This window comes from Nerophis ophidion, linkage group LG01 (genome assembly GCF_033978795.1).
Source record: "Nerophis ophidion isolate RoL-2023_Sa linkage group LG01, RoL_Noph_v1.0, whole genome shotgun sequence".
NCBI classification, from domain to species: Eukaryota; Metazoa; Chordata; class Actinopteri; order Syngnathiformes; family Syngnathidae; genus Nerophis; species Nerophis ophidion.
Window position 1 is genome coordinate 81,127,138 of NC_084611.1, and position 23,667 is coordinate 81,150,804.

The following is a 23,667-nucleotide window of genomic DNA, read 5'->3' on the forward strand; positions in this document are numbered from 1 at the left end:
AAATTTCACCACACCTAGTGTGTGTGTGTGACAATCATGGGTACTTTAAAGGCCTACTGAAATGAGATGTTCTTATTTAAACGGGGATAGCAGGTCCATTCTATGTGTCATACTTGATCATTTCGCAATATTGCCATATTTTTGCTGAAACGATTTAGTAGAGAACATCGATGATAAAGTTTGCAACTTTTGGTCGCTAATAAAAAAGCCTTGCCTGTACCGGAAGTAGCAGACGATGTGCATGTGACGTCACGGGTTGTGGAGCTCCTCACATCCTCACATTATTTACAATCATGGCCACCTCTAATTTGAGCAAGGATGAAAGATTTGTGGATGAGGAAAGAGAGAGTGAAGAACTAGAAGGAAGACAAAAAAGACGAGGGCAGTGGGAGCGATTCAGATGTTATTAGACACATTTACTAGGATAATTCTGGAAAACCCCTTATCTGCTTATTGTGTTACTAGTGTTTTAGTGAGATTATATGGTCGTAACAGAAAGTCGGAGGGCTGTGGCCACGGGTGTGGTGACCGCCAGTGTCTCCGAGGTAAGCCATATTTCTCGACGAGGCGACGGCAGCCGGGCTGAGATTTTTTATTTTCATCCCTCTTCCACAGTGTAAGCATCCGACGGTCAGGGGCGGCCGGTGGCAGGAGGCAAGAGAGTACGCAGCTGCAGGAGGAACGACGCAAGCTCTTCGCTCATATCTATGGTAAGACCCGACCTGTTATCACCATTTTCTCACCAAAACCTGCCGGTTGACATGTGGTAGGCAACCATGTTCACTTGACCGCTCTGTTCCATAGTAAAGCTTCACCGTCATCTTTTGGGAATGTAAACAAGGAAACACCGGCTGTGTTTGTGTTGCTAAAGGCGCCCGCAAAACACCGCTTCCCACCTACATCTTTCTTCTTTGACGTCTCCATTATTAATTGAACAAATTGCAAAAGATTCAGCAACACAGAGGTCCAGAATACTGTGTAATTATGCGATTAAAGCAGACGACTTATAACTGGGATCGGTGCTTGACCAAAATGTCCTCTACAATCCGCACGCGTCATCATACCGCGACGTTTTAGCATGATACTTCGCGCGAAATTTAAAATTGCAATTTAGTAAACTAAAAAGGCCGTATTGGCATGTGTTGCAATGTTAATATTTCATCATTGATATATAAACTATCAGACTGCCTGGTCGGTAGTAGTGGGTTTCAGTAGGCCTTTAACATTTTATATCAGTTCAAATATGAATCCCTATAGCAGGGGTCACCAACCTTTTTGAAACCTACTTCTTGGGTACTGATTAATGCGAAGGGCTACCAGTTTGATACACACTTAAATAAATTGCCAGAAATAGCCAATTTGCTCAATTTACCTTTAATAAATGGGCTTCACGGTGGCAGAGGGGTTAGTGCGTCTGCCTCACAATACGAAGGTCCTGCAGTCTTGGGTTCAAATCCAGGCTCGGGATCTTTCTGTGCGAAGTTTGCATGTTCTCCCCGTGAATGCGTGGGTTCCCTCCGGGTACTTCGGCTTCCTCCCACTTCCAAAGACATGCACCAGGGGATAGGTTGATTGGCAACACTAAATTGGCCCTAGTTTGTGAATGTGAGTGTGAATGTTGTCTGTCTATCTGTGTTGGCCCTGCGATGAGGTGGCGACTTGTCCAGGGAGTACCCCGCCCTCCGCCCGATTGTAGCTGAGATAGGCGCCAGCGCCCCCCGCGACCCCAAAAGAGAATAAGCAGTAGAAAATGGATGGATGGATGGACCTTTAATAAATAAATCTATATATATAAAAAAATGGCTATTTCTGTCTGTCATTCCGTCATACCTACATTTTTTTTCCTTTTACAGAAGGTTTTTTGTAGAGAATAAATGATGAAAAAACCCACTTAATTGAACGGTTTAAAAGAGCAGAAACACGAAAAAAATGAAAATTTTATTTTGAAACATAGTTTATCTTTAATTTCGACTCTTTAAAATTCAAAATTCAACCAAAAAAATGAAGAGAAAAACTAGCTAATTCAAATCTTTTTGAAAAATTACAAAAATAATTTATGGAACATCATTAGTAATTTTTCCTAAATAAGATTAATTTTAGAATTTTGATGACATGTTTTAAATAGGTTAAAATCCAATCTGCACTTTGTTAGAAAATATAACAAATTGGACCAAGCTATATTTCTAACAAAGACAAATCTTTATTTCTTCTAGATGTTCCAGAACAAAAAAAATTAAAAGAAATTCAAAAGACTTTGAAATAAGATTTAAATTTGATTCTACAGATTTTCTAGATTTGCCAGAATAATTTTTTTGAATTTTAATCATAATAAGTTTGAAGGAAATATTTCACAAATATTCTTCGTTGAAAAAAACAGAAGCTAAAATTAAAAATTAAATTAAAATGTATTTATTATTCTTTGCAATAAAAAAATAGCTTTAACATTTATTTAAATTGTCAGGAAAGAAGAGGAAGAAATTTAAAAGGTAAAAAGGTATATGTGTTTAAAAATCCTAAACTCATTTTTAAGGTTGTGTTTTTTCTCTGAAATTGTCTTTCTGAAAGTTATAAGAAGCAAATTAAAAAAGTAAATGAATTTATTTAAACAAGTGAAGACCAAGTCTTTAAAATATTTTCTTGAAATTTTGAAATTCTATTTGAGTTTTGTCTCTCTTAGAATTAAAAATGTCGAGCAAAGCGAGACCAGCTTGCTAGTAAATATGTAAAATTTAAAAAATAGAGGCAGCTCACTGGTAAGTGCTGCTATTTGAGCTATTTTTAGAACAGGCCAGCGGGCTACTCATCTGGTCCTTACGGGCAACTTGGTGCCCACGGGCACCGCGTTGGTGACCCCTACTCTATAGCCAAGTATGCACATAATATGATGATGTCATCTTGACACCACTTGGCCACGCCCCCACCGCCACAAATACATGGCCGTTGTATTGGGAAACAAGCTTTCGGACAAGAATATTGTTTCATATAAAAATGGTGGCACAAAACAATGTTAAAGTCGGTGCACATTTCAACAATAAAGAGCTTGTTTAGCATTTTCTGCTCACTGTTGAAACTCAAAATAGTTTTTGCACATAAATCAAGTTAGCCAAGGCAAGTTGGAATATGAGCTTCTTTCTTTATTTTTGGGAAGCCCACCAAAGGCACGCTTATTCTTTAATAATTACACAATTTTTTATTTTATTTTTTGAATTTTTTGTTTTTATGTAGTCTAAAAGTACAAGCAATAAAATATTTTTACGACCAACATCACAACCCAGAAATATAAAGTGGATCCGTCCCCCAAGTGCGCACGCACACATGCAGTTATAAAACTATGCATTGCTGCCTCCGTGTGGACATCCATGTGAACTGCACCCTTTTGTAAAAGTAGGCCACCTTCCAATAGCTATACTAATATTATTATTACAGTATCACGATGATGATTAGTGCATTTTCTCTTACATGCTTATGAAGTTGTGTTTTTTTTAATCCAACTTGTGACTCACAGGGGTTCGCAATCAATTAAGCTTTAAAAAAAAAAAATCAATTTGGGGGCGATGATGAGGAATCTATTATCGTTTTCGACCTCAAAGTGGTTTCATTTTAATTTAATCACAAAGGCTGGAGGGCGCGTCACAGCCCAAACTTTACATTATTACGTGCATTGAATATTAACTCGATGCAAAGTTTTCCCCCGCATAGGAAGTTACTGTCAAAAATTAATCTGTTCCAGGGTCAAACTGTGTCCATCATAAAAACCCTTGTCCCACTCTACAGGTGTTTTTTGAAGTCACATTCTTAGCTGTCATTCAAGTGTGAAAAGAAAAAAACTAATTTTACTTTTTTTGTCTTTACTGAACGCCTGAATGGATTCCGATACCGCTTATCATTTACAGCTGCCCTGTCCAGCCATTGATTGGCAGTACGCTCAATAATTCAAATAATAGCGAAGGAAAACGAGCGCGTCATTCATCATGTGCGGCGTCATTTTGGCGTACGGCGCCGACTTTCATATAGGCCTGCCATCTTAATCACCGGGCGGCGTCATGTATGGGGGGGGGACCTCGCAAGTACTCAGTGGTCGTGAGTTCAAACCCCGGCCGAGTCATACCAAAGACTATAAAAATGGGGCCAATTACCTCCCTGCTTGGCACTCAGCGTCTAGGGTTGGAATTGGGGGTCAAATCACCCCAAAAAATATATTTCTGGGCGCGACCACCGCTGCTGCTTACTGCTCTCCTCACCTCCCATGATTTGTCCTAATATCGGTATCAGCCTCCGTATATTCAGCCTCAAAAAAAAAAAAAAGAGGCACACCGTGAGAATGGAGAAATCTGTTTGAGCGATTAATAATCGCAGGTCAAGAGTCACAAACAACTGGCTTATCTTTGAGTAGCTTATCAATGTTACCAATGTACCTCTTTTTTTATGCATTCTAAGTCGTAAAATATGGCAAGTACAAGGTGGCTAACAATGTGAGTACATTATTCCGCCCATAAAGCTTGTGAAAAAAATCCAAAAACTGCCCACAATACTTCATTTACATCTCCTGACCTAATTATTAACCATAAACCAAGAAGTTTGGCGCAAAATTGCGGCAACTTTTATTTTCCAACCCTTAGTGAGGAATATAATTAATTCTTCATCCAAACAGGAAGATAGAAACATCCATGTGAAAGCAGACATTGTACAGTAAGTGATTGTTTTATTATCTTCATAGTTTGTATATCTTCTTAGCACTTAGCAATACTGCCACATGATGTTTGGTGTTTCACTAAAACTGGATCTGTTTTCGCATTCAGCTTCTAAAATGTGTCTCATCCTCGCTATTTTCAGCCTCAAAAAATAGAGGCACACCATGAGAATGCGGGTGTTGACGATATGGAGAAATCTGTATGATCGCAGGTCAAGAGTCACAAACAATCTTTGTGTAACTTATCAATCTCATCAATGTTTTTCTTTTTTTATGCATTCTAAGTCGTAAAATATGGCAAGTGTGAGGTGGCTAACAATCTGAGTGCACTATTCCGCCCATAAAGTTTGTGAAAAACATCCAAAAACCGGCAACTTTCTACTAGTAGAAAGTTGTGGACATAAACCGAGAAGTTTGACGCTCCATTGTGGCAACTTTTGTTTTCCAACCCTCAGTGAGGAATATGATTAATTCTTCATCTAAACGTGACCACCGCTGCTGCTCACTGCTCCCCTCACCTCCCATGATTTGTCCTGATAATATCGGTATCAGCCACCACTCATTAGAGCGCCAATATCGGTATTGTATCGGACGTGGAAAAAGTGGTATTGTATACGTCAGGGCTGGGCAATATGCCATTTTTTTAATATCTCGATATTTTTAGGCCATATCACGATACACGATATATATCTCGATATTTTGCCTTGGCCTTGAATGAACATCTATTAAACAAGACAAGACGCAAGGAATTAAACAGAGACAGAATTAAATTTGGCTCAATGAGGAGAAACGTGTAGACACTGTACCCTTGTGCCACGCTCCTGACGAAAAATTGCACGCTTCCTCTTTTATTTGAACTTTCCCTGATTACAAGGTAACAGCTGTTTCTAAGGGAGGGTGTGAGACTTGGTGGGCATAGTGATGCTGGATTCGTTCTTCCTTGGGCATAGTGATGCTGGATTCGTTCTTCCTTGGATGTGGTCGGGCAAGAACACAGCGTACGGTACGAAATAAAGATGTATTAAACTAATAAACAGAAAAGGAAACAAAAAAACTGGCACAAAGGCACAAAAAGGCAAAACAAAAACTACTAGCATGAGAGCTAGGGAAAAACAAGGCGTAGCGCGAAAGCTGGCGAGTATGAACATAGAAGTCGTCACTTGTTGCGTGTAAAGCAAATTAGGATCCGAGACAGAATGAACAAAAGGGGCAGGCTTAAATAAGGGAGTAATCAGCAAAAGCAGGTGCGCGTCGAAAGCAAGGGGCAGGTGAAAACTAATAAGCAACCATGGTGACCGAACAAACAGGAACTAAGGACGTCAAACAACTGAATATGATACAAAACTGGAACAAAACAAGAATATGGAATGATCCGGGTAGCGCATCATAACAGAGGGGGTCGTAAACCGCCATCGTCTTTGATTACAAACAGTTAAAAGAAAAGGTTGGTTCGAAGAAAAGGTCGTAAAAGAGTTCAAAGAAGAGGTCCCTGGAGGGGAGTCGGGTCCTGCTTCCTCTTCACTTTGTAGTTCTTGGGTCAAGACAAAATCTTTCTGTGAATTATGATAGAAGAAAGAAAACGAACACCTTCATGTTGCTTCCCATCCTACACAGTGAAGTTGTACAAACCTTCTGGTTTGGTAGATTCAAAGACAGCATTTTGTCTTCTCGCCGGGAACTCAAGGAAACACAAAGTTTTGTGATAACTTGGATAAAATTATTCTAACACAAGGGTCACCAACCTTTTTGAAACCAAGAGCTACTTCTTGGGTACTGATTAATGCGAAGGGCTACCAGTTTGATACACACTTAAATAAATTGCCAGCAATTTCCAATTTGCTCAATTTACCTTTAATAAATAAATCTATATATGTATTGAAAAAAAAAAGCGTATTTCTGTCCGTCATTCTGTCGTACATTTTTTTTCCTTTTACGGAATGTTTTTTGTAGAGAATAAATTATGAAAAAAACACTTAATTGAACAGTTAAAAAGAGGAGAAAACACACAAAAAATTAAAATCAAATTTTGACATATAGTTTATGTTCAATTTCGACTCTTTAGAATTCATCCGAAAAAAATGAAGAGAAAAACTAGCTAATTTGAATCTTTTTGAAAAAATTAAAAAAATAATTTATGGAACATCATTAGTAATTTTTCCCGATTAAGATTAATTTTTCTGCAGGCGAGCTACTTTTCAATTGACCAACTCGAGGGGATCTACCTCATTTATATATATCATTTATATTTATTTATTTATGAAAGAGAAATTTTTGTAAACAAGGTAAATGTGTTTAATGATAATACAAGCATGTGTAACACATATAGATGTCTTTCTTTCACGAAGACAAGAATATAAGTTGGTGTATCACCTGATTCTGATGACTTGCATTGATTGGAATCAGACAGTAATGATGATAACGCCCACATTTTCAAATGGAGGAGAAAAAAAATGTCCTTTCTGTACAATACCACATGAAAGTGGTTGGTTTTTGGCATCTAATTCATCCAGCTTCCATACACTTTACAAGAAAAACATTGGCGGCAAATTCCGTAGCTTGCTTGATTGACATTCACGGCACCCGAGGGTCTTGTGAGATGACGCTGGCTGCTGCCAGTTCATTATCATGAAAAAATGACAGAGAGGAAGGCGAGAAACACTTTTTATTTCAACAGACTTTCGCGCCGTCCCTTCCGTCAAAACTCTAAAGGCCGACTGCACATTTCCTATCTTCAGAATAAAAGCCCTGCTTCATGCTGCCTGCACTAACAAAATAAGAGTCTCGGAAAGCTGGCGTGCACAAGTGATGTGCACGCCAGCTTTCTGAGGGATCGCTTGTGCACGCCAGTTTTCCGAGACTCTGTATTTAGTTAGCGCAGCCAGCATGAAGCAGGGCTTTTATTGTGAAGATAGGAAATGTGCAGTCGGCCTTTAGAGTTTTGACGGAAGGGACGGCGCGAGAGTCTGTTGAAATAAAAAGTGTTTCTCGCCTTCCTCTCGGTCATTTTTTAATAATAATGATCTTGCACAGCCAGCGTCATCTCACAAGACCCTCCGGTACCGTGAATGTCATTTAAGTGACGTCTTGGTGAAGATTGATGATCACTAATTTTTAGGTCTATTTTTTTTAAAAGCCTGGCTCGAGATCGACTGACACACCCCCCGGGGTCGACTGATAGCTCGCGATCGACGTAATGGGCACCCCTGGTGTAAAAAATAGAGAGTGCGCCCAAAGTATCAAATTTGGTTCATTTGACTGAACATTGGAAATAAATGTACTCTTAAAAAAAAGTAGCCCTGGGTTTTGCCTCCTGTCTTGCAGGTCTCATCAAGCTGACCCAAGTAAAAGCAGCATTTATTATGAAGGGAAGTGAACATTAGATTGGACCAAGGGCGAGTAGATGAGGTCACCGCCCCCTCCTCATCACTGGCGAGTCTTCCTCACCGCCGACTAATGGCCGAGGCGTTAAGGCTGCGCGTTTGATTGAACGACTACCAAAAAAAAAGGAGTATGGGCGTTGACGATGTGGAGAATTCTGTATGAGCGATTAATGGTCGCAGGTCAAGAGTCACAAACACCCGGCTTATCTTTGCGTAGCTTATCAGTGTTGATTTGTTTTAGAGTGGAAATGCTTCCATCATTGCCTAACTACTTTACGCCTTAAAGGGGAAGTGCATTTTTTTTTTTTTAAATTTTCCTATCATTTACAATCTATGTAAGACAAGAACACATTTATTTCTTTTTTTACGCATTCTAAGTCGTAAAAAATGGCAAGTACGAGGTGGCTAACAATGTGAGTACATTATCCCGCCCATAAAAGTTACTCTATTTACATTTAGTGACCTCAGATAGGCTCCAGCGACCTCAAAAGGGACAAGCGGTAGGAAATGGATGGATGGACCTGAATTTTAGCAAAGTATTGGCGATATTGTTAATATAAGCGCAAACGCATGCTAACTACTTTTAGCCGTGATCACAGAGAGCTGCTATATTGACATATTGAGCCGGCGAGCTGCTGCATCGCCTCTGAGTTGGTGAAAGTTAGTTCTAGAAGTTAGTTCTAGATTATAAATCATGCCTCTCATCCTGGATAGTAGAAGATTGTGGACATAAACCGAGCAGTTTGACGCTTAATTGCGGCAACTTTGAGTGAGAAATATGTGAAGTGAAGTGAATTATATTTATATAGCGCTTTTCTCCAGTGACTCAAAGCGCTTTACATAGTGAAACCTAATATCTAAGTTACATTTAAACCAGTGTGGGTGGCACTGGGAGCACGTGGGTAAAGTGTCTTGCCCAAGGACACAACGGCAGTGACTAGGATGGCGGAAGCGGGAATCGAATCTGTAACCCTCAAGTTGCTGGCACGGCCACTCTACCAACCGAGCTATACAGTTTATACGATTAATTCTTCATCTAAACAGGAAGATATAAACATGCTATCAGTCGGCATTCCAGTGAGACCAGACATTGTACAGTAGGTGATTGTTGTATTTTGTTCATAGTTTGCATTTCTTTTTAACACTTAGCAATACTGCAACATGATGCTTAGTGTTTGACTAAAACTGGACTTGTTGAGCACTCAGTCGATAAAACATGTCTCGTCCTCCCAATTTTCAGCCTCAAAAAAAGAAGCACACTATGAGAATGAGGGTGTTGATGATATGGAGGAATCCGTATGAGTGATTAATAATCACAGATCAAGAGTCAAAAACAACTGGTTTATCTTTGTATACCTTATCAATGTTTTTCTATTTTTATGCATTCTAAGTCATAAAATATGGCAAGTACGAGGCGGCTAACAATTTGAGTACACTATTCCGCCCATAAAGCTTGTGAAAAATATCCAAAAACCTCCCGCAATACTCCACTTACATCTCGTGACCTGAATATTAACAAAGTGTTAGCGATATTGTTGTTATAAGAGCTAACGCACGCAAACTACTTTTAGCCGTGATCACAGAGAGCTGCTATATTGACATATTGAGCCGGCGAGCTGCTGCATCGCCTCTGAGTTGGTGAAAGTTAGTTGTAGAAGTTACTTCTAGATTATAAATCATGCCTCTCACCTGGATAGTAGAAGATTGTGGACATAAACCGAGCAGTTTGACGCTTAATTGCGGCAACTTTAAATGAGGAATATGATTAATTCTTCATCAAAACAGGAAGATGTAAACATGCTATCAGTCGGCATTTCAGTGAGAGCAGACATTGTACAGTACGTGATTGTTTTATTTTGTTCATAGTTTGCATTTCTTTTTAACACTTAGCAATACAGCGACATGATGCTTAGTGTTTGACTAAAACTGGATTTGTTGAACACTCAGTTTCTAAAACATGTCTCGTCTTCCATATTTTCAGTCTCAAAAAAAGAAGCACAATATGAGAATGCGGGTGTTGATGATGTGGAGAAATCTGTATGAGCGATTAATAATCACAGCTCAAGAGTCACAAACAACCGGCTTATCTTTGTGTAGCGTATCAATGTTGTCAATGTACCTCTTTTTTTATGCATTATAAGTCGTAAAATATTGCAAGTACAAGGTGGTTAACAATGTGAGTACATTATTCCGCCCATAAAGCTTGTGAAACACATCCAAAAACTGCCCACAATACTTAATTTACATCTCGTCACCTGAATATTAACCATAAACCGAGAAGTTTGGCGCTCAACTGCGGCAACTTTTATTTTCCAACCCTCAGTGAAGAATATGATTAATTCTTTATCTAAACAGAAAGATAAAAACATCCCATTGAGAGTAGACATTGTACAGTAACTGATTGTTTTATTATGTTCAAAGTATGTAATTCTTCTTAGCAATACTGCTACATGATGCTTGGTGTTGTTTAGCACTCAGCTTATACGACTTGTCTCATCCATTCTTCAGCCTCAAAAAAAGAGGCACACTATGGTGCGGATGGTGTTCTGCTGACTTCGACTGCGGCTGTTGTGGATCAGTGGAGGGAATACTTCGAAGACCTCCTCAATCCCACCAACACGTCTTCCTTTGAGGAAGCAGTGCCTGGGGAATCTGTGGTGGGTTCTTCTATTTCTGGGGCTGAGGTCGCTGAGGTAGTTAAAAAGCTCCTCGGTGGCAAGGCCCCGGGGGTAGATGAGATCCGCCCGGAGTTCCTTAAGGCTCTGGATGCTGTGGGGTTGTCTTGGTTGACAAGACTCTGCAGCATCGCGTGGACATCGGGGGCGGTACCTCTGGATTGGCAGACCGGGGTGGTGGTTCCTCTCTTTAAGAAGGGGGACCGGAGGGTGTGTTCCAACTATCGTGGGATCACACTCCTCAGCCTTCCCGGTAAGGTTTATTCAGGTGTACTGGAGAGGAGGCTACGCCGGATAGTCGAACCTCGGATTCAGGAGGAACAGTGTGGTTTTCGTCCTGGTCGTGGAACTGTGGACCAGCTCTATACTCTCGGCAGGGTTCTTGAGGGTGCATGGGAGTTTGCCCAACCAGTCTACATGTGCTTTGTGGACTTGGAGAAGGCATTCGACTGTGTCCCTCGGGAAGTCCTGTGGGGAGTGCTCAGAGAGTATGGGGTATCGGACTGTCTTATTGTGGCGGTCCGTTCCCTGTACGATCAGTGCCAGAGCTTGGTCCACATTGCTGGCAGTAAGTCGGACACGTTTCCAGTGAGGGTTGGACTCCGCCAAGGCTGTCCTTTGTCACCCATTCTGTTCATAACTTTTATGGACAGAATTTCAAGGCGCAGTCAAGGCAATGAGGGGTTCCGGTTTGGTGGATTAAGTCTCTGCTTTTTGCAGATGATGTGGTCCTGATGGCTTCATCTGGCCGGGATCGCAGCCGAGTGTGAAGCGACCGGAATGAGAATCAGCACCTCCAAGTCCGAGTCCATGGTTCTCGCCCGGAAAAGGGTGGAGTGCCATCTCCGGGTTGGGGAGGAGACCCGGCCCCAAGTGGAGGAGTTCAAGTACCTAGGAGTCTTGTTCATGAGTGAGGGAAGAGTGGATCGTGAGATCGACAGGCGGATCGGTGCGGCGTCTTCAGTAATGCGGACGTTGTACCGATCCGTTGTGGTGAAGAAGGAGCTGAGCCGGAAGGCAAAGCTCTCAATTTACCGGTCGATCTACGTTCCCATCCTCACCTATGGTCATGAGCTTTGGGTCATGACCGAAAGGACAAGATCACGGGTACAAGCGGCCGAAATTAGTTTCCTCCGCCGTGTGGCGGGGCTCTCCCTTAGAGATAGGGTGAGAAGCTCTGCCATCCGGGAGGAACTCAAAGTAAAGCCGCTGCTCCTTCACATCGAGAGGAGCCAGATGAGGTGGTTCGGGCATCTGGTCAGGATGCCACCCGAACGCCTCCCGAGGGAGGTGTTTAGGGCACGTCCAACCGGTAGGAGGCCACGGGGAAGACCCAGGACACGTTGGGAAGACTATGTCTCTCAGCTGGCCTGGGAACGCCTCGGGATCCTCCGGGAAGAGCTGGACGAAGTGGCTGGGGAGAGGGAAGTCTGGGCTTCCCTGCTTAGGCTGCTGCCCCCGCAGCCCGACCTCGGATAAGCAGAAGATGATGGATGGATGGATGGATGGACTATGAGAATGTGGGCGTTGACGATATGGAGAAATCTGTTTGAGCAATTAATAATCGCAGGTCAAGAGTCACAAACAACCGGCTTAAGCTTGTGTAGCTTATCAATGTTATCAATGTACCTCTTTTTTTATGCATTCTAAGTCGTAAAATATGGCAAGTTCAAGGTGGCTAACAATGTGAGTACATTATTCCGCCCATAAAGCTTGTGAAAAACATCCAAAACGGCCCACCATACTCCATTTACATCTTGTGACCTGAATATTAATTAGTTATAATAATATTAACAAAAACATGCACCTGGGGATAGGTTGATTGGCAACACTAAATTGGCCCTAGTGTGTGAATGTAAGTGTGAATGTTTTGATTGATTTATTGATTGATACTTTTATTAGGGGAGGGCGTGGCGCAGTGGGAGAGTGGCCGTGCGCAACCCGAGGGTCACTGGTTCAAATCCCACCTAGAACCAACCTCGTCACGTCCGTTGTGTCCTGAGCAAGACACTTCACCCTTGCTCCTGATGGGTGCTGGTTGGCGCCTTGCATGGCAGCTCCCTCCATCAGTGTGTGAATGTGTGTGTGAATGGGTAAATGTGGAAGTAGTGTCAAAGCGCTTTGAGTACCTTGAAGGTAGAAAAGCGCTATACAAGTACAACCCATTTAACATTAGTAGATTGCACAGTACAGTACATATTCCGTACAATTGACCACTAAATGGTAACACCCGAATAAGTTTTTCAACTTGTTTAAGTCGGGGTCCACGTTAATCAATTCATGGTAAATTCATGTTGTCTGTCTATCTGTGTTGGCCCTGCGATGAGGTGGCGACTTGTCCAGGGTGTACCCTGCCTTCCGCCCGATTGTAGCTGAGATAGGCGCCAGCGCCCCCCGCGACCCCGAAAGGGAATAAGTGGTAGTTTGGTGCTCAATTGCAGAAATTTTACAATCCAACCCTTAGTGAGGAATATGATTAATTCTTCATTTAAACAGGAAGATATAAACACCCCAGTGAGAGCAGACATTGTACAGTAAGTGCGTGTTTTATTATGTTCATAGTTTGTATTTCTTCTTAACTTGTGTCATCCTCCCTATATTCAACCTCAAAAATATACATTTCTGAAGTTAGTACACCACTCTCAGCTTATATTAGCAAAATAAGTAAATAGTACATGTTATTATGTATGGTACTACATAATATATATGCTGAAGAGTTCAGTTTCTTGAATTCTGACCCACGTGGAAATTTTTTGAATGACAAGGCAAGGAACCGTTCAGCCAGAAGCGACCGAAAGGAGCGCAGGGTCTACCGGGGGCCTCTTTTCCAGTTCGATCCAGATGCCGCTCTCCGGCCGCAGGATGAGCTCGCCCGTCGGCCTCAGCTCCTCGCGCCTCTGAAGGGCCGTGACGTTGAACCGGCGCAGGACGGCGGACAGGACCACCTTCTCCTCCATCAGCGCGAAACGCTGCCCTGCGGGGGGGAGCGTGGCCGAGGAGGTGGTGAGTAGAGGGGGGGGGGGGGGGGGGGGGGGGGGGAACGCGCTGTGGGCGGTGGTCTTACCGATGCAGTTGCGTATTCCGGCGGAGAAGGGGATGTATGCGTAGGGAGGTCTGCCCGCGGAGTTTTCGGGCAGGAATCGCTCCGGGCGGAACTCCTCGGGCTCTGGGAAGTACCTGGGGTCTCGGTGGAGAGCGTAGGTGATGATGATGGCGTTGGCGCCTTTGGGCACTTTGAAACCATCTGCACGCACAAAAGGGACGTCTTTAAGAACGGATGATTTTTTTTTCAAAGGTTTCCTTTTGACCTAGCAGTGAATCATCCTGAGCATAAATCCTTACACCATTGGGTTGAAAAAAAAAATAGGCCAGGGGCCGGGCTACATATACTATATTGCCAAAGGTATGCCTTTACTCACATATGAACTTGAAGTGCCATCCCATGGTATTGTCCAAAATATTTTGGTATCCTGGAGCATTCGAAGCCCAATTCCTGAAAACTTTCCCCTATGCTCCCACAGAAAGACGTGTTTTATGCCACTCCTTTTTTTGTCTCATTTTGTCCACCAAATGTTGTATACTGTGCGTGAATGCACAAAGGTGAGCTTTGTTGATTTGCTGGAGTGCTTATCAGGCATATTTAGTCAACCTGCAAGCTAATTGATGCTAACATGCTTTTTAGGCTAGCTGTGTTTACATATTGCATTATTATGCCTCATCTGTAGCTACATTTGAGCTCATTTAATATCTTTTGCTCATGTCCTCTGTGTCGTTACTTTATACAGTGGGGCAAAAAAGTATTTAGTCAGCCACCGATTGTGCAAGTTCTCCCACTTAAAATGATGACAGAGGTCTGTAATTTTCATCATAGGTACACTTCAACTGTGAGACACAGAATGTGAAAAAAAATTCCAGGAATTCACATTCTAGGAATTTTAAATAATTAATTTGTAAATTATGGTGGAAAATAAGTATTTGGTCAACCATTCAAAGCTTTCACTGATGGAAGGAGGTTTTGGCTCCAAATCTCACGATACATGGCCCCATTCATTCTTTCCTTAACACGGATCAATCGTCCAGTCCCCTTAGCAGAAAAACAGCCCCAAAGCATGATGTTTCCACCCCCATGCTTCACAGTAGGTATGGTGTTCTTGGGATGCAACTCAGTATTCTTCTTCCTCCAAACACGACGAGTTGAGTTTATACCAAAATGGATACATGGATGATACAGCAGAGGATTAGGGGAATGCCAAAATATAATATTTTGGTATAAACTCAATTCGTCATGTTTGGAGGAAGAAGAATACTGAGTTGCATCCCAAGAACACCATAACTACTGTGAAGCATGGGGGTGGAAACTTCATGCTTTGGGGCTGTTTTTCTGCTAAGGGGACAGGACGATTGATCCGTGTTAAGGAAAGAATGAATGGGGCCATGTATCGTGAGATTTTGAGCCAAAACCTCCTTCCATCTGTGAGAGCTTTGAATGGTTGACCAAATAATTATGTTCCACCACAATTTACAAATCAATTATTTAAAATTCCTACAATGTGAATTCCTGGATTTTTTTTTCACATTCTGTCTCTCACAGTTGAAGTGTACCTATGATGAAAATAACAGACCTCTGTCATCATTTTAAGTGGGAGAACTTGCACAATCGGTGGCTGACTAAATACTTTTTACCCCCCACTGTATTTGCATGTCTCATGACACATTATCTGTATGTAATATCGGCTGCATTTCTGATAGTTGTTTGTGTGCCGTATTGTTCCAGACCACAGCAAACATGACCCAGTTTGCAAAGATGGTAATAAATCCATTAGACTTGAACGCACACATCTATACTTTTGGCCATTCTGAGCCAGTCATTTCCAGAAGTGATCTCATCCTGTGAGAAGCCTCCATTTTACTAATTATTTCCAATGTTGCAAAAATGTGTAGAATAAATATTAAAATACATAATCTTTTTCAACAAAGATTTGCATCAACCTTTGATAGTAGGCTAATATAGCTATGCTTTCCTGTTGAAAACGTCGCGGAATGATGACGCATGTTTGTGACGCTATTGGTTTGAGGGGACATTTTAGCCCAGCACCACACACGGCTAAAAGTCGTCTCTTTTCATCGCATAATTACACAGTATTTTGGACATCTGTGTTGCTGAATCTTTTGCAATTTGTTCAATTAATAATGGAGACTATAAAGAAGAATGCTGTTGGTGGAAAGCGGTGGATTGCAGCCGCCTTTAGCACCGAAACACAGCCGGTGTTTCTTTGTTTGTTGTGAAGCTTTAACACAGAGCGGTCAAGCGAACATGTTTCTCTACGTCAACCAGCAAGTTTTTGGATGGGAAAATTGTGATATTAAGTCGGCTCTTACCGGAGACTTCAGTGGATTATGCGACCTCCTCCTGTAGCTGTCAAAAAGGCAGCTGTGATCCTGGCTATTCCATTGGCTTCTCTGAGAGACACTGGCGTTCACCGCAGCCCTTCGACTTTCAGGTATGACTTTATAATCTCACTAAAACACTATTAACACAATAAGCAGATAAGGGATTTTCCAGAATTATCCTATTAAATGTGTCTAATAACATCTGAATCGCTCACACTGCTGTCGCCTGGAGCCATCAGCTTTTTTTCTTTTTTTTAGTGCTTCACTCTAACTTTCCTCATCCACAGATCTTTCATCCTCGCTCAAATTAATGGGGAAATCGTCGCTTTCTCGGTCCGAATTGCACTTGCTGCTGGTGGCTATGATTATAATTGATGTGAGGAGCCCTACAACCAGTGACGTCACGCGCACATCGTCTGCTACTTCCACTACAGGCAAGGCGTTTTTATTAGTGACCAAGAGTTGCGAACTTTATCGTCGATGTTCTCTACTAAATCCTTTCAGCAAAAATATGGCAATATCGCGAAAAGATCAAGTATGACACATAGAATGGACCTGCTATCCCCGTTTAAATAACAAAATCTCTTTTCAGAAGGCCTTTAAAGTAATTTTGATAGTAGGCTATTATAGCTAATATAGACACTTACATCATGTGTTGCCTCATTATAACACTTATATAAGACTTTTAAAGTCATTTTGATAGTAGGCTAATACAGCTAATATAGACACTTTACATCATGTGTTGCCTTCATTATAACACTTATATAATAATTTTAAAGTCATTTTGATAGTAGCCTAATATGGACACTTACATCATGTGTTGCTTTCACTATAACACTTATATAAGACTTTAAAGTTATTTTGATAGTAGGCTAATATAGACACATCCTGTGTTACCTTCATTATAACACTTATACGTATAAGACTTTTAAAGTCATTTTGATAGTAGGCTAATATAGACACTTACATCATGTGTTACTTTCATTATAACACTTATATAAGACTTTTAAAGTTATTTTGATAGTAGGCTAATATAGACACATCCTGTGTTACCTTCATTATAACACTTATACGTATAAGACTTTTAAAGTCATTTTGATAGTAGGCTAATATAGACACTTACATCATGTGTTGCCTTTATTATAACACTTATGCAATACTTTTAAAGTCATTTTGATAGTAAGCTAATATAGACACTTATATCATGTGTTGCCTTTATTATAACACTTATATAATACTTTTAAAGTCATTTTGATAGTAGGCTAATATAGACACATCATGTGTTGCCTTTATTATAACACTTATATAAGACTTTTAAAGTCATTTTGATAGTAGGCTAATATAGACACTAACATCATGTGTTGCTTTCATTATAACACTTATATAAGACGTTTAAACTCATTTTGATAGTGGCTAATATAGCTGATATAGACACTTACATCGTGCGTTGCCCTTATAACACTTATACACTTATATAAGACTTGTAATTTCTTGCGGCTCCAGACAGATTTTTTTTTGTATTTTTGGTCCAATATGGCTCTTTCAATATTTTGGGTTGCCGACCCATGTTCTAGTTTATGGGGGGGATGTATTTAATCATAGAACTGGCCCCTAAAGTTATTTTTTTGTTTTTTAATGTACTTTGAATCAAGACTAAATCGAATCATAACCCTCAAGAATCGAATGGAATTTCTGCGGTGCCCAAACATCCACAGTTTTAGTGCTGATCCCCAGTGATAGTATCATTTGCCTGTTAAATTGTTATAAGTACACCTCTGCAAAGCATTGTGTTCGTGTTAACATTTCAAAAAAACAAAATAATAAACACATTTTGATCAACTTTGTGATTACGTAAACATTGACGTACTGATGTCGACGTCCTCGCAGAGGCAGCGGGCGAAGAAGGGCACGGAGGGGAACAGCCTGAGGCTCTCCTTGACCACACACTCCAAGTATTTCAGCCGCTTCAGGTCCTCCATGCTGGCCACTCGCTCCGACGTACCTTTGGACACCAAAAGGGGCGGCAGGAGGGGGGGTAGATTCTGTTAAAGTCTAAGCGCCGCGTGGAGATAAACACCGCCTGTTGACATTTTCCTGGTAAGTGGATGAGAGTTGAGGTTGTGTTGTGTTTATTGGCCAGGCAAAGCTCAGAGACGTGTGCTTATGTAACAGGGCCCTCACGCAAAGTCACGCTGATGAGTGCTGCAAACAATTCAATTATCTTCTGTTTTTGCCCAGGATTTGCACTGCCCGTCACACACACACACACATACTGGTTATTATTTGGAATGAGTACCAAGATGTTGTTCGTTACTTGTGGGGACCACCCTTTCTACAGGTTGTGGAGGCAATTCAATTATCGTCTGTTTTTGACGAGGATTTGCACTGCCTGTCACACACACACACACACACACACACACACACATACTGGTTATTATTCGGAATGGGTACCAAGATGTTGCTCGTTACTTGTGGGGACCACCCTTTCTACAAGTTGTGGAGGCAATTCAATTATCATCTGTTTTTGCCGAGGATTTGCACTGCCCGTCACACACACACACACACACACACACACACACACGCACAAACACACAAACACACACACACACACACACACACACACACATACTGGTTATTATTCGGAATGGGTACCAAGATGTTGTTCGTTACTTGTGGGGACCACCCTTTCTACAATTTGTTGAGGCAATTCAATTATCATCTGTTTTTGCCGAGGATTTGCACTGTCCGTCACATACACACACACACACACACACACACATACTGGTTATTATTCGGAATGGGGACCAATATGTTGTTCATGACTTGTGGGGACCACCCTTTCTACAGGTTGTGGAGGCATTTAAAAAATGAGGTAAAATGTCCACTGCCTAGTTAACTCATACACGTCTTTAAATCTCTGGATTGACAAAGTAAAGTGCTGATCATACTTACTGGGGACCCTGGGGAAAAATAGATAATGATAATATGGTTCATGGGGACCAAATTTAAATAATTTTGCATTATTTACACAGATTTGTACATGACTACTGAGGATCATTTAAAAAAGAAATTAAAAATAAAAAAAGTTCTAATTAAATATGACATGATCCTCAGAATACAGCACTACAGCTGTCCTCTTATAGGAAGTTTCACCACATTAATGTTAAAGCAAATCTTGCATCTTCTGTGACTTTACTAAAAACTGCTATTGTGCAGTAATGAAGTTGTCTGCAACTCCAACAACCATATATAGCAGGATATAGAATGGATCTGACTATCATTTAAAAAGGTTTCCCTTTAGGGGACCTGTTTTTGTTGGTCCCCATACCGTAGGAGGTCCCCTAAAGGTGACTGTGTAAACAGAGCGATGTCCCCATTAAGTCAGAATTGCCAGAACACACACACACAAACACACACACACACACACACATACATACTGGTTATTATTAGGAATGGGGACCAATATGTTGTTCATGACTTGTGGGGACCACCCTTTCTACAGGTTGTGGAGGCATTTAAAAAAATGAGGTAAAATGTCCACTGCCCAGTTAGCTCATACACGTCTTTAAATCTCTGGATTGACAAAGTAATGTGCTGATCATACTTACTGGGGACCCTGGGGAAAAATAGATAATATGGTTCATGGGGACCAAATTTAAATAATTTTGCATTATTTACACAGATTTGTACATGACTACTGAGGATCATTTAAAAAAGAAATTAAAAATAAAAAAAGTTCTAATTAAATATGACATGATCCTCAGAATACAGCACTACAGCTGTCCTCTTATAGGAAGTTTCACCACTTAAATGTTAAAGCAAATCTTGCATCTTCTGTGACTTTACTAAAAACTGCTATTGTGCAGTAATGAAGTGGTCTGCAACTCCAACGACCATATATAGAACGATATAGAATGGATCTGACTATCATTTAAAAAGGTTTCCCTTTAGGGAACCTGTTTTTGTTGGTCCCCATACCGTCAGAGGTCCCCTAAAGGTGACTGTGTAAACAGAGCGATGTCCCCATTAAGTCAGAATTGCCAGAACACACACACACACACACATAGTGGTTATTATTAGGAATGGGGACCAAACTGTTGTTCATGACTTGTGGGGACCACCCTTGCTACAAGTTGTGGAGGCATTTAAGAAAATGAGATAAAAGGGCCACTGCCCAGTTAGCTCATACATGTCTTTAAATCTCTGGATTGATGAAGTAATGTGCTGATCATACTTACTGGGGACCCTGGGGAAAAATAGATAATATGGTTCATGGGGACCAAATTTAAATAATTTTGCATTATTTACACAGATTTGTACATGACTACTGAGGATCATTTAAAAAAGAAATTAAAAATAAAAAAAGTTCTAATTAAATATGACATGATCCTCAGAATACAGCACTACAGCTGTCCTCTTATAGGAAGTTTCACCACATTAATGTTAAAGCAAATCTTGCATCTTCTGTGACTTTACTAAAAACTGCTATTCAGCAGTAATGAAGTTGTCTGCAACTCTAACAACCATATATAGCAGGATATAGAATGGATCTGACTATCATTTAAAAAGGTTTCCCTTTAGGGGACCTGTTTTTGTTGGTCCCCATACCGTCAGAGGTCCCCTAAAGGTGACTGTGTAAACACAGTGATGTCCCCATTAAGTCAGAATTGCCAGAACACACACACACACACACACACACATACATACTGATTATTATTAGGAATGGGGACCAAGATGTTGTTCATGACTTGTGGGGACCACCCTTTCTACAGGTTGTGGAGGCATTTAAAAAAATGAGATAAAAGGGCCACTGCCCAGTTAGCTCATACATGTCTTTAAATCTCTGGATTGATGAAGTAATGTGCTGATCATACCTTCTGGGGACCTTGAGGAAAAATAGTTATTTTGGTTCATGGGTACCTAATTTAAATAGTTTTGCATAATCTACACAAATTTGTACGTGACTATTTAATTAAAAAAAAAAGTTCAAATTAAATAGGACATGATCCTCAGAATACGGCACTAGAGCTGTCCTCTTATAGGACGTTTCACCACTTAAATGTTAAAGCAAATCCTGCATCTTCTGTGACATTACTGACAACTGCTATTTAGCAGTAATAAAGTTGTCTCCAACTCCAGGATATAAACTGGATCGGACTATCATTAAAAAAGATTTCCCTTTAGGGGACCTGTTTTTGTTGGTCCCCATACCGTCAGAGGTCCCCTAAAGGCGATGTCCCCACTAAGTCAGAATTGCCAGAACACACACACACACACTTAAAAGCAGCAAATTAGTTGGAACGAATGATGAGTCAAAGGGCCTAATGTGCAGAAAATGGGGCGGTACTTGTTTTTTTTTGTTTGTTTTCTTACCAAACACTTCCTGAAGCTCTTGCTGAACTTTTCCGTGCACATCTGGGTGAGAGCCCAGCAGGTGGAGGGCCCAGTTCATGGAGGCTGCTGTTGTGTCGTGGCCCTGCAGCAACACAACAACAACACAACGATACATCACCTTAATGTTTCCACTTCAAAGGGGAACTACACATTTTTGAGAACGTTGCTTATTGTTCAAAATCGTTATTGATAATATTTTTTTTTGCATTCTAAATATTAAACAAATACGATCAAAATTCCGCTTATAATGGAGACTATGGAAGCCGTTTAAATCCGCCGATAGAAAAATACATTTAAACACCTCCATTAAAGTTAAAGTACCACTGATAGTCACACACACACACACACACACACACACACACATGGTGTGGTGAAATTAACCTCTGCATTTGACCCATCCCCTTGTTCCACCCCCTGGGAGGTGAGGGGAGCAGTGAGCAGTAACGGTGGCCGCGCTCGGGAATCATTTCGGTGATTTAAACGCCAATTCCAACCCTTGATGCTGAGTGCAAAGCAGGGAGGTAATGGCTCCCATTTTTAAAGTCTTTGGTATGACTCGGCCGGGGTTTGAACTCACAACTTACCGATCTCAGGGCGGACACTCTAACCACAAAACTACTGAGCAGGGTTTGAGGTAACCCTTTACTTTTGGGTACATATTCTAAGTAACAAAGCCTTCATTATGAGTTATTTGGACAGTAGGGTAACATATTGTAAGTAACAAAGACTTAATTTAGAGTGATTTGGTTCGGGTTAGAGGTTTAGGGTTGGGGTTGGGGTTAGGGTTGTTGTATAATAAGGCCATGCAGAATAAGGCATTAGTAAGTACTTAATAATGACTTATTAAGAGCCAAATGTTTCTAATTTGTATGTTAATAAGCAACTAATTAATGGTGAATATGTTCCCCATACTAAAGTGTTACCGGGTTTTTTTATACATGATGTAAGTATATATGTAATGTAATACCGGGGATATTTATAATAACATTTAATATTTGCGTATTTTGATAATTTTAAGCATACGCTGCGCATTAATTTCAAAATGGCATCACTATGTTATGTTTTTTTTAAATTCACTTACTGTACAAGGTCTGCTGTCATTAAGATGCAGACCGAGAGAATCTTGTTATATTCCCGTTTAGATGAAGAATGACGCCTAATCCTGGCAAATAAACTGGGAGGTGGGGTATAAGCGTTTTATGTGTCTTTCTCGTCAATTCCAGGTCCTAAATGGCTATCAAAGTGTCCCAAGTTAACGGAATACCTACCCAGACTTCTACAGTCCAGGTGAGAGGGATGATTTATGATTTCGAATAAACTTACAGGGAGCAGGGAAGCAAGGAAGCAGCAAACCACTTGATGTAAACATAGGCACACAGGAAGTGATGACGGAGCCTCTATAATTAGTGTGTCTGCGTTAGCTCTTATAATAAAAGTGTACCTGGTTAATATTCAAGTCATGAAATGTAAATGAAGTATTGTTCGCACTTTTTTATGGTTATTTATCAGATTTTACGGGCGGAATAGAGGAGCTCCCATTGGCTGCCCTGTAAGCAGACTTTTATTTACATTTATATAATATTTAGAATGCATAGAAAAATTAAAAAACACAGTCTGTCGTCGTGTCTTTCGTAAGGATTGTGAACGATAAGCAAAATTTAAAACAAAAGTGTAGTTCCCCTTTAACAGGCATTTTTTACTTTAATTTTTTTTTTATTATTCACAATCCTTATGGAAGAGAAAAACATACTCGTAAATAAACATTAGCAAAAGTCAGCTAACAATGGAGAGACATATTTCACCTATATAAAGTGCTTTAAAAAACTTCCAAAAACATCAATCAGGGTTTTTGATACACGCTGCAAGTATAAATGTCATGTAGTAACATTCATAATAACATGTAATATTTACATGTTATTATGAATGAATGAATGTTATTAGCTAATTTTAAGGCATACGACAGTGTATTTTTTTCACAGATCGATCACAACTTTCACTTTTCTCTTCAACAACAACACGACTAACCATGGCAGACTTCCTGAGCGAAAAAAATTATGTTCTCAAACAAGGGTGTACATTACGTCGATCGTGAGCTACCGGTCGTTGGCGGAGAGTGTGTCAGTTGATCGCCAGCCAG

The 23,667-nt window shown here is 40.7% G+C and overlaps 1 protein-coding gene and 1 long non-coding RNA gene across 3 annotated transcripts in view; one reads left to right on the forward strand and one right to left on the reverse strand.

The window, feature by feature from the left end:
• Positions 1–23,667, forward strand: part of LOC133560485 (uncharacterized) — a 248,536-nt gene that overhangs the window by 196,436 nt on the left and 28,433 nt on the right. The window lies entirely within an intron of this gene.
• LOC133560456 (cytochrome P450 4V2-like) overlaps positions 13,273–23,667 on the reverse strand; it is a 59,344-nt gene continuing 48,949 nt past the window's right edge. For both annotated transcript variants that reach the window (XM_061913039.1, XM_061913047.1), the window contains exons 10-13: positions 21,510–21,612; positions 18,004–18,138; positions 13,810–13,989; positions 13,273–13,719 (exon numbers count right to left, since the gene is read on the reverse strand). In XM_061913039.1, the coding sequence (XP_061769023.1) occupies positions 13,523–13,719; positions 13,810–13,989; positions 18,004–18,138; positions 21,510–21,612 (615 nt within the window). In that variant the 3' untranslated portion in view covers positions 13,273–13,522. The remainder of the gene's footprint in view (positions 13,720–13,809; positions 13,990–18,003; positions 18,139–21,509; positions 21,613–23,667) is intronic.